The following is a 12,269-nucleotide window of genomic DNA, read 5'->3' as shown; positions in this document are numbered from 1 at the left end:
CTTGGAGTGGAGAGAGTGATTTAGAGGAAACACTGTGAGCCCAGAGGTGTGACTATGCAAAAGATGTTTGGGGGAAAGGTCCATCTTCCTGTGTGGCTGGAGGGCAGGGTGCATGCTGGGAGAGGAAGGAGAGAAGGCGGGAAGGTTGAGAGCAGAGGATTCAGAGAGAACTCCTAGTGTGGACTTGCGGGGTTCCACTCCAAAGAAGGAGGAAGCAAATGCGTATTCAAATGCAAAGAAATAGTATCTGATGTCCCCTCAGCCCCTGTCCCCTGCATACACACTGGCATTCCATGTCACTAACTGTGACCTGACCCTGCCCAGGCTTTGGAGTCTCCAGTAGACCTCTGGGGTCTCTCTCTCCTGTTTTCTTCCCCATCAGCTTGGTTAAAGCTGAGGGTAGTGGTGCATGCCTGTAATCCCAGGGGCTCAGGAAGCTGAGGATGGAGGATCAGGAGTTCAAATCCAGTCTCAGCAACTTAGCAAGGCCCTAAGAAACTCAGTGAGTCCCTGTCACTAAATAAAATACAAAAAAGGGCTGGGGATATGCCTCAGTGGTTAAGTGCCCCTGAGTTCAATCCTTGTTACCAAAAAATAAAAATAATTAAAAAATGACCCTTGTTTATTCCATACCCATTTTTATCAGAATTTAATCTTAGCAAATGCTCTCATATGCTGTCATGAGAGATGGTACAGTCCAAGTCAAGTCTATGATGTGTCAATTTGATTGACCAATCCACGCTCACCAACAACTGGGAAGAGAGAGAGTGAGAGAAGAACCCATCCAAGTCCATGCCCCACCGAGAGCAAAGTTACAAATCCTTACTGTGAGGACGACGTCACCCACGATGGCATTCTCTAAGACCTTCGTATCATACAGGTCCTGAAGGAATCTGGGGCGATGTTCGTTGACATCCGTGATGTTGACCACGATTGTGGTCACATCACTGAGGGAGGACGAACCCTTCCGGCTGCACTCGATGGACAGGAAGTACTTGGGATTTGTCTCAAAGTCGAGGCTTCCATTGACATAGAGAATCCCTGAAGAAAAGAGGCCATAGGAGTGAGGAAGCAGGTGGGACCACAGAGGAAGAGGACTGGGGGCTCTTGAGCTTACGCAAGGCTAGGAGAGGTGGATCCCCATGGTCTCCCTCTTTATCTCCCTGCATGCTGTCCCCTCCCCTCTGCCTTCTCCTTCCCCTCTCTCACCTCTCTCTTTCCTATCATTCCTAAAGTTTGGGTTTCCCTCATTTGCATCTGTAATATTTCATTTAGATCACATTTAAATCTGTGCGGCCATGTGAATCTCATTTATATCTATAATGGAGGCTTCAGGCTGACAACACCTGAACTTGTCGTCAGTCTTAGCCACTGAAGGAAGAGCCAACCAGCCCTTGCGTGCCTCCAGCACCACGCAAAGAGCACTGTGTTCAACTTGACCTGATCAAAGCCTTTGATCCAAATGTCATTCTTAGGAAACACAGACCTAGAGGAATGTACTTTATGACACTATAAATATGCAGCCAGCCGATCAAAATATGAAAAATTCTACCAGACACCTGAGTCAAATGTTTCATTAAATAAGTGGCATGAGGAAATAAAGAGGGAGAAGAAAATGTTAGTGATTAAAAGAGGTTTGAGATATTGTATGTCAACCAAACGCGACCTGTGGACACTTTGGCGATGTTGAAAAGCCAACTTCAAAAATACGTCTATGAGATAATCCAAAAAACTGTTTGGCTGGGTATTCGATGATATTAAGGAATCTTTTAGGTAAGGTATGGGGGGTTCATTTGTTAAAGGAGTCTACCATTTAGAGATACACACTAAAGTATTTATAAATGGAATCATACAGTGTCTGGAATTTGCTCTGAAACAGTTTATCAGGTACCAAAATACAGCTAAATAGGAGGAATAAGTTCTTGTATTCTATAACAATAGGATAACTATAGCTTACAGCAATAAAAGATATATTTCCAAATAACTAGAAGAGTCCAAAGGTTCCCAATACGTAGAAATAATAAGTGATTGAGGAGATGGGAATGCTAATCACTCTGATTTGGTCATTACACACTTTATACATGTACCGAATTACTGTACAGTTACCCATAGATATATGCAAATTTGATGTGCCAATTAAAAAATGTATGCCCTATTCCGGGTGCGCTGGAGGACCCTGCATGGATGCAGCTAATCTGGGCAGCAGGAGGGCCTTCTGCAAGTTTCTGTGAGTCTGAGTTAGGTTCAATGGTCAGGAAGAAAGAAGATAAATGGTTTCCTAAATCTTCCCCTCTTCATGATAATGAGAGGAAACTGAGGGGGATCAGGGTGTTTGGAAGACATATGGGGTTGACTCTAGGAGGAGGCAACTTGTCCTAAACTGCTTAAACATGGAATTCCAGCGAGTGCTTGGTGCCTCTGTTGCCTAGAGGGAGCCTCCTCTAGGCTGGGGCTGAGCTGAGACCAGGGAGCCACAAACTGTGGGAGGAGAATGGATCATTGAGGGTCCTGGACTCAGAGCCCTGGGTGGAGACTGGGGAAGTAAGGGAGACTCCCACTAAGCTGGCCCCGGGTTCAACAAGGGACCTGTACCCAGAGAAATGCAGAGTGGAGAAAAGATCAAAGGTCTGCCCTGGAGAGGGACTGTGTGGGGCAGATGCACCTCTAGGTGGAGGATCCAGCGTTCCCCCAGGCAGTGTAGCTGCAGGGTGAGGGGCCGGCTCATGCACCATCTCACCTGTGCGAGAGTCCAGGCGGAACCTCCCCTGCTCATTCCCGCTGATGATGCGGTAGCCCGTCTTCTCAGCGCCTGGGCGCGTGAGGGTGGCCAGCTGCAGCACCTCCGTGCCAGCTGGGGCATCCTCCCGCACCTGCACACCGTACTCAGTGTTCAGGAACACAGGCAGGTAGTCCTCCAGGCCCACCACGGAGACGGATACAGTGCCCAGCGTGGAGAGTGGAATGGGTGATCCCAGGTCAGAGGCACGGACTGTGAGCTCCAGCGCTGTCTGTGCCTTGGCCTCCAGGGGCTTCTCCAGCCGAATCACTCCTGTGGTGGCATCGATGGAAAACTGACCTTCTGCAGAATCCGCCAGAGAGTAGACCACCTGGGCGTTGGCTCCTGCAAGGGAGACCAAGGGCAAGATCCATTTGGAGACCCCTCTTCTGACCCAGCTTACAGCTGACCACAGGAGGGCCTAGGGAGAGGGGTTCCCATAAAGGCTAACATGCTCTGGGTGTATTGGGGGTGAGAACCTGTCAAGCAAGGGCTCTTACCTAGGTGGGTCCAAGGCCTCATAGAAAGGTTCTTGGTGGGAGCTTTGGGGTGTAGTCTGCAAACCTACCTAACTACCTGAAAATGTTATATAGGGTCCAATGTCACCTTATCAATGAAAACTGTGCAAAATAAACCACCCACACTGAGTCCTTTAGTTGTGATAGAACAGTTTAGTACCTTGATTGTGGTGTTGGTCAGATGAATCTATACATGAGATAGTGCATAAAAGCACACACATTGTATATATGAATATGTAACAATAAATCACACTATAATGTATGATTTTAATGCACCAATAAAAACCACATATAAAACACATTCAAATAAGGGCATATAAAATCTAGTAAAATCAGAATATGGCTTTTGCATAATGAAACTCACCATTCTGTATAAATTATAGGTGCAAATAAAAATTTTAAAAAATACAGCTTGTAGTCTAGCTGGGGATAATGTACCAATGACAAGCTTCTGGTTTTAATATTCTGCTGGCTACAGCTATGTAAAATGTTGCTCCTGGGGAAGCTGGTGAAGAGAGCTCTCTTAGTACTATTTTGACAAGTTCCTATGAATTTATAATTATGTTGAAATAAAAAGTTAAGAAAACAAACACACCCATGGAAAGTTCTCAGTAAATCAAAAATGTTACTTCTGCTTTGGCTCAGATTCTGTTCTTCTCTTTGATTATAAACAGCTGACAGAGTTGGCTTGTCTAGGGCCCATAGTGCAAGAAAAATATCAACATTTAATGCTCAGCCCTAAGATTCTTACACTCACAATGAACACAGGCCCTGAGCCTAAGGGGCTCACATTTCACACACATGTGAACACACAACACTGTGGTGAAAGGTGACAGGGACTGCCTATGTAAAGAGTTGATTTACATCCATCAGATACACACACCAGAGCTTCCCACTTTATGCATTTTGAGACGCTATCATTTTTCAAGAGAAAGGGAGATACTGGTTAGGTCACACCTGGAATATTTGGGTGGAATGTAAGGGTTAGAAGAATCATTTCCAAGGGTTAATGATAAACTGTTTCAAGGCCAGAGAAGGAAAGTGGGATTGCAACCCTATGACTGAAGGCACTAAGGCCCTTCCACCCAGAGAGAGGCTAGAGACTGGAGCAAGTCGTCCGCATCTCTAGTGTCAGAAGGGCCATCGTGGAAAAGGGACCTAGGGACTGTGGAGGACTGAGACCAGGACTAAAAGGTGTCAGCTCTAAAGAAGTGGCACTTGATAATTGTCTGAGGAACAATGGAAGTCAGGGACTGCCTAGGAAGTGGGAGCTTCCTGTCCCTAGAGGTGTGCCATATGCAAGCAGGGGCCACCAGAGTACTTCCAGGGTCTTGTAGCCATTAGACTGAGGGGTGGGTGAAGCGGATCACTCCAGCTCTCAGGAACTCCGATCTGTCCTATTGAACCCTGCTCCGCAGCTCTAACGAGACTGTCCATTAGCACCTGTTACCCGCAACACACACGAACACACGCGGGGTTTCCCAGATCCAGCTGGGGCTGTTTGAGCTCCCAAACCTCTCAGCTCCTTCACTGCCAAGCTAAAACCCAATCTCTCTAGGACATTTCAAATTACTCGTCTGGTGTCAAACAAGGCAGAGTTGTTTTGACCCCACTTTTATTATTATCATCATTGGTATCCTATATTGATCTGGCTACTTTGACCCCAAGGGCATTTTCTATCCTACTTGAATTATAAAATTTGACTCAGGACAATTGGATCACAATAGAACATTTCATGATGGCAGAACCTATAACTGGCACAATATGGGACAGATACTCATTAATGAATTCATTTGGTTTTGTGCTATGGTTTGAATGTGCCCCCCAAAAGTTCATGTGTTGGAAAATTAATTCCCAAATTCAAGCTAGTGGTGTTTGGAGGTGAGGTCTTTGGGAGGTAATTGAGATTAGATGAAGGTCATGAAGATGGGGTCCCCATTATATTAGTGGATTTCTAGAAAGAAAATTAGAAACTTGAGCTAGCAATTGCTTGCTCCAACTCACAATGTGATGGCCTCTGCTGTGTCATAATACAGTAGGAGACCCTCGCCGGATGCCAAGCAGATGCCAGGGTCATGCTCTTGGACTTCCCAGCTTCAGCACTGTGAGCCAAATAACCTTCTATTCTTTATCAATTAACCAGTTTGTGGTATTTAGTTACAGCAACTGAAAACAGACTAAGACCCTTGTAAATTTTTAAAAGGATAAGAATCAACCCCAATGAAGATAATGTCATTAAAATTAGAATGTAAAATGTTGAAAATGTCTCAACTTCTTGTACAGAAATGAATTGAAATTTAGTACGCTTATTGCAGTTAATGCCCCAGATTCCTTTCTTGTGTCAAATTAATCTAAGCTGAATAATTCTTATTGGTACTTTTCTTTTTTAAAAAACATGAAACAAATTCATTCATTTTTCAAGTGTCTTAAAGCAATTTTACATGCAAGTCAGTTTTGAAGGTAAGCACAAAATTTACCAGTTTGTAATAATAATTGGAAAAAACCTCAAAGACCTCAAGTATCTTCTCTGCACACAGCACTATTCTAGGTGCAATGAAAGAGAATCTTAACCTTTGGAACAAGATTTCACTTTCTGGAATTGCAATATCTCTGTTATTGTTTGCATGTGAGGTGTCCCCCAAAAGCTCACACATGAGAAAATGCAGGAAGTTTCAGGGGAGAAATGATTGGGTTGTAATAGTCTTAACCCAATCAGTGAATTAATCCCAGATGGGATTAACTGAAGTGGTAGGGTGTGGCTGGAGGAGACTGGAATTGGGGTGTGGCTTTGGGGTACACATCTCTCCCTCCTCTCTCTCTCTCTCTCTCTCTTTCTCTCTCTCTCTCTCTCTCTCTCTCCTTCCCGATGATGTGAGCTGTTTCCCTCTGCCATGCTCTTCCGCCTTGATATTCTGCCTCACCTCGAGCCCTGAGGAATGGAGCTGGCCTCCTATGGACTAAGACCTCTGAAACTGCAGCCCTCAAATAAACCTTTCCTCCTCTATAATTGTGCTGATCAGATCATTTAGTCACAGTAGCAAAAAAGCTGACTAAAACAATCTCCTTTCCCAGAAAGTAAAAATACATAAAATGGCCCTTACTTCCCACTAACCTGCCCCAAACCCACTTCTGGATCATGGAAAAACTAATTTCTGACAAATTTAAGATGTGAGAAGTGCAGTTCCTGCTTTCCCCCAAATAAGAAAGACCACCTTTTCGCTAAAAAAAAAAAAAAAAAAAAAAAAAAAAAAAAAAATTTTAAATAAACCATTTCCCATGCAAGGGCAGTTGATTGGTATATTTCTGATTGAGAGTTTGTATTCAAAATGCTTAGGGGCAAATAAATAAATAAATATTCTTGAGGCGAAATGGCAGTATCTAAAGTTCTGCAGGTCTAGGTAGCAGGGGAGAAGCCCTGAGACTGAGACACCTTGTACCTGCCTCAAACCGGGGCTGAAATCATTTGTCGCACAGCACTTGGCAGGTAGTGGTACACCAACAGTTCCCACCTTTAAGCATACAGAGACTCGACAAGGAGATACAGTCCTGACCAGTCCCAGAAAGACTCGGAGAGAGCCAATGGCAGATCTAAAGGCAGAACAGTGGAAGAGGCCTCCACTCCCTCTCAGACTCACCTTGGTCAGGGTCCCGGGCAAATACCACAGCCACGGGGGTCTTAACTGTGGTGTTGTCGAAGACAGCCACAGCACAGTGACTGGGGAAGAACCGTGGGGCATTGTCGTTCACATCCTCCACGTGGAGGGTAACATCCGCCTGGCACGATCGACCACCTCCATCCGTCGCCTTGGCAACAAGGTTGTACACATCCTTCTTCTCACGGTCCAGGGCTGCGAGTGTGGTCAGCTCTCCTGGCCAGAGAAATGACAGAAACTGAGTTTTCTCTGGGGGGATATTACCCCAGGATGTGCTCTCTAGATATCCATAGGAGACAATTCCAGTCAGAGTTCACCACAATGACAGGATGGCAGTACCATGCAGAGGAAAGAAGCTCAGCCTGTACCCCTAACACCCACCTACTTTCTACTGCTCCCAAACATGCTCCACCATCATCATTACCAATTTAAGATTCATTAACAAAATACAAGTATGCACAACATTTTTTTAAGCCCACTTAGGCAATTTCTTTTTTTTTTTTTATATTTTTTAAAAAGATGTTGATAGACATTTTTATTTTACTCATTGATTTATATGTGGTGCTGAGAATCGAACCCAGTGCCTCACACATGCCAGGCAAGTGCTCTACCACTGAGCCACAACCTCAGGCAACTTAGGCAATTTCTAACATAAAAAAGATACATGTGTCTATCTTTTGGTCCACAACTTCACTCCTGGGTATATATACATATGGAGATATATGTATGTATATATGCACATGCACACATGTATATATGCCACAGAATAATTAATCCAAAGATAAAAATACATGTATAAGAATATTATCTACAATATTGTTTATAAAAGTAATATATTAAAATTATCCTATATGTCTTTCAAATAGGAACTGGTTAGGTATATTATGACTTGGCCATACAGTAACCTTCAGTACAATCAGAAATGAATTATGATAGAGCTCTATGTTCTGGCCTTGATAACACCTGTAAGATATTGCTAAGTGAAGAAAAGCAAGTTAGGAAAGAGAATTCTATGTTAGCAAAACAATTACACAGAGATTCTAGAGACATGTGGAAAAGCAGTCTGGTAGAATATACACCAAGAATCCCTGTCTTTGCAGGGGCTGTCATGCAGACTTTCCAATTTCTGCATGACACACACCTACTCTGAATTTCGTACAATGAGCATGTATTATTTCCATACTCTGAAAAACCGCCCAGTTTGTTTTTCTTCTAAGTCCTCACTGATCATCCTGCAGCTGAACAAACAGACGCAGAGGGAGATTAGGAAACCTGCCTAGTCACTGAGCATTCCTGTGCTGGGGTTAAGAAGGACGAGTTTGTCTCCTGTCTACCTGGACAGCTTCCTGGGACGCTACTCTCGCTGGCCACCTCCCTGCTCAGGAATCTCCAAGCCATCCTTTGAGCTACTGAATTCAAGCCAAGTGTGCGCAGCTGGCCCTTGTGACCTGGATATTGCTTGCTGCCCCAACTGCTCCCTGCAGCATCAGGACAGGAATCCACGTTGGGGTACTGCTCTTCCAGAGGAAGCACACCCTGCCCCATCTCCACTAGACTCCACAGCCCAGCCTTTCCTGTCTCTTCATGAGTTTCTGTTTCCCTCTCTCTGCTTTATCCCCTATCTAGTCATGAAGACAAGGGCAGCCACGCCCACTGTGCCCTTCTTAAGCCCTGTCCTGGGCAAGCCTTCCATGCACTTTATTGCTTGTGATCATTACAAAGTCCCATTAGCTCTTATCCCCGTTTAAAATACGAATTCTCCTTCCACTTTAAATGCCCTTCCCTGCCATTCCCTTACCTCTGGATAACTACAATATGTCCTCACGGCTCACATAAAATGGTATTTCCTCAAAGAAGTTTTACTTACCCTTCTCCCAAAACTAAGTCAATTTCTCTTGGCAAACACCCTTTTACACACCCGTTTCTTCTTAACACATTTCAAACCACTGATTTAATGACTGCTTTTCCCATAAGATGACAAAGACCTGGATCTTATTATTGATTATGTCCCCAGCATCTAGTGCAATGCTTGGTGCATAGTACCAATATATGTTTGCTGACAGATGGGCTGATGGGTTAGCGAATTCCTGCTTCTTCCCCAAAGAGCCTACCATGGCATTGGGCCCTTGGTATTCAGTAAAAATGTTCTAAGTTCTAATCTTGATCCTGCAACTCAGGAAACCCACCTGTATGAGGATCCAGCTTGAATTCATGTGCCCCAGGTCCATGCAGAGAATACGTGATCTGAGCGTTGGTATCAGTGTCCAAGTCTGAAGCCGAGACTTTCAAAATGAAGTGTCCTGGAGATACATCTTCACGGACATTGCCAGTGTAGAGAAGCTGGAGATGGAAAAATAGAGGGGGGGATTGTGGAAGCTACACTTAGTTTAGAGAGAGGAAAATTGACAAGATGGAAACATGTAAGGAAAATGGAGATTAAAAGCCAGAAGCAGGATGACCAGAGAACATGGTAGGAATGAAGGGACGAGGGAGAAGTTCCACCACCCTGAAGCCAGGACGTGCAGGACGGGAAGGCCTGCTGCAGCCACCCGACAAGGCGCCCTTGGAGGCTTCTAGGTGAGATGGACTTGACACCAGGGGTCTCAGCCACTCCAGGCCAAACCCCCACCTCTGTGAAGAGGTCAGGCTGTCAGGCCCGCCTCACCCTACATTCCCAGGATGGACCCTTGTCCTTTGAGTCTGGTCTGAACCCCAGTGGCCCTCCACTGCAGCCACCACCATAGAATGCTGGGGGTGTGGCACAGGGGAAAAGCTGGAGTCCCTGAGAGCTCAGTTTCCTTTCAGTGCCCGGCCATCCTGGTTCCCACCACTGCAGGGTATGGAGGCCACTCACGCTCTGGATGGAAGCTTCATGCCCAGGTGGGCTACATGGAGATGCTCCTCCACACTTTCTTTGCCCAACTCTAATGATGTTGAGGTCCATTCCTGAGAAGATCGCAGTGAGGCCTGGTCCAACCTCTCCCAGCATGGGGATGATGGAGGTTTTAATGAGACCAAGGGAAAAGGGAAAAAAATAGACACCTTTCTCCCCTGGAAAGCTGCCCTTCTGAGACCACACAAAATGTGGTCATCTGGGGTTCTGAAAAGATATCTTCCACGCATACTGACAATCCAGACTCTTTTTTTTTTTCTACTATGCTTTCCCTTGGCTGGAGTGTAGAAGATCAGAAGAAGGAAAAATGAGAGGAAGGAAAAATGAGAAGGGAAAATACATTCTGTGTATTGCAAGGTAAGTGCCCATATGTATGTATATATGTGCAAATAAGTCAATGTACAGATGTAAATTCAAATACATTTGTGTGAATTATATATGTATCTATATTTATGTGTAGGTGGGCCTATGGCTGATGGGGTAGCTATGTAGTATATGCTCCTGTGTAGCTGTGTATATCTGTACTGGTAGATGTATATTTATATGAATGGCATGCATTTACATATGTATAATGAATGGCTGGATTTTAGGTAAATAGAAGTTATGATAATTTGAGATATTATAAAATTAAAGTGCTAACAGCTTATCTGCAAGCATTAAGGTATTGCAGATCCCCTTGGTCCAAAACTACTTCTTGTGTTCAAAAGACAGCTATGTCCTTTAAAAATACATTTCCTCTCCTGCTAATCACACATGCACACTCCTGTATACGTGTACATGTTTGTCTCAACATCTGTTTTCATGGGGAATTTAGGGCTCAAGTACATAGATCCTCAGGAAAGTATCCCTTATCAAATGTAACTGTCATGCCTACATGTTTGTGTATGTTTGAAACCTGAAGGGGAGTCTGCATTGGGCGATTTTACCCAAGCAGGTGCGGAAATACATAGGCATAAGGGGAGGGGTGTCCCTGGTGAGGTCCCTGGGTGTATTTGACAATAGTGAACCATGTTAATAGGTGAGCAGTTGTTATGGTTTAGATATGAGGTGTTCTCTGAAAGTTCATGTGTGAGACAATGCAGGAAAGTTCAGAGGAGAAATGATGGGTTGTTAAGAGTCTTAACCCAGTCAGTGATTTGATCCCTTGACAGGGATTAACTGAGGGATAAATGAAGTGGCAGGGTGTAGCTGGAGGAGGTGGAAACTGGAGTGTGACTTTGGGTATATATTTGTGTCAGGTGAGTGGAGTCTCTGTCTGCTTCCCGATCTCATGTGAGCTGCTTCCCTCTGCCACACACTCCACCATGATGTTCAGCCTCACCTCAAGCCCCAAGGAATGGAGCTGGCCTTCTATGGACTGAGGCCTCTGAAACTGTGAGCCCTCAAATAAACCCTTCCTCCTCTATAATTGTGCTGGTCAGATCATTTAGTCCCAGCAGTGAAAAAGCTGACTAAAACAGTAGTGGAAAGGATTTGCCCAGTGAGCATGGCTGACTGTTTGAAGAATGTGTTACTTTGCTTCCAGATAAGTTTTGCAGAGAAGTGGACCTTTGTAAAGAGTGTAGGAAGAGAGATATAGACCAATGGTCCCTGCCCCGGGGCACTAGTCTGAGGACCACTAGGGAAAAGCAAGGGTAGATGAGGTCAATGATGGCCAGTCTCAGAGATGCACCCTGGGTCCTTCTTTCTCCTGTCCTTCTCTCTACCTCCCTTGCCTCCACTTCCCACTCCACCCTCATCAGGCTCTCACCTGTAAGCACTGTGGGTTGTTATCATTCATGTCCAGGACAAAGATCTCCACAGGGACAGAAGCCTGGAACTTGCCATCTGACGCTGTGATTCTGAGCAAGTACTTGGCCATGTGCTCGCGGTCCAGGGTCTTCCTTGAGTAGATCCTCCATTCATCCCCAACTTGGCTGATACCAAATTGGCCCAGGGGGTCTCCCTCTGAAAGCATGGGACACAGCTTTCAGAAACCAAGCAGCAGGAATGAATCAGGCTATGTGTCACCTGCCATTGCCCACCTGCCACTTCTTTTAGGGTTGCTGAGAAAGGCAAAAATGTCTTCCCTTAACTAGGGACCCATAATTCCACACTGAGTCAACTTTTGGTGTTATGAAGCTTCTTCTGACTTCAAAAACATGTTAAATGAAATCATCAATGCAAGAAGCACCACTTCAGAATATGTGACTGGCAGGGGCAGGCTTCTTACTTTTTGTGGCCCAGAGGCACGAATGGAAGTTAAAGGGAAGCAAATTTCAATTCTTTCTAAGAAATGTCTATCTGTAGCTATTCACCAGCAAAGAGGTGGAAAGTGATCAATAACTCTAAACTCTCTGAAGTTTTATTATACAACTAATGACAGACTAAATGGAGGGTCAAATGGAACCTAGCCTTGCTCATAAGATGTCTTTTCTTGACACCAATCA

At 44.8% G+C, this 12,269-nt stretch overlaps 1 protein-coding gene across 1 annotated transcript in view; it reads right to left on the bottom strand.

Moving 5' to 3' along the window:
- FAT2 (FAT atypical cadherin 2) overlaps positions 1 to 12,269 on the bottom strand; it is an 82,237-nt gene that overhangs the window by 25,231 nt on the left and 44,737 nt on the right. Inside the window, exons 11-15 of the mRNA XM_079145919.1 lie at positions 11,591 to 11,787; positions 9,134 to 9,287; positions 6,930 to 7,163; positions 2,738 to 3,121; positions 827 to 1,041 (exon numbers count right to left, since the gene is read on the bottom strand). Coding sequence (XP_079002045.1) covers positions 827 to 1,041; positions 2,738 to 3,121; positions 6,930 to 7,163; positions 9,134 to 9,287; positions 11,591 to 11,787 — 1,184 coding nt within the window. The remainder of the gene's footprint in view (positions 1 to 826; positions 1,042 to 2,737; positions 3,122 to 6,929; positions 7,164 to 9,133; positions 9,288 to 11,590; positions 11,788 to 12,269) is intronic.

This window comes from Sciurus vulgaris (genome assembly GCF_902686455.1).
Source record: "Sciurus vulgaris genome assembly, chromosome: 6".
NCBI lineage: Eukaryota > Metazoa > Chordata > Mammalia > Rodentia > Sciuridae > Sciurus > Sciurus vulgaris.
This window is presented reverse-complemented; position numbering and strand designations above follow the sequence as displayed.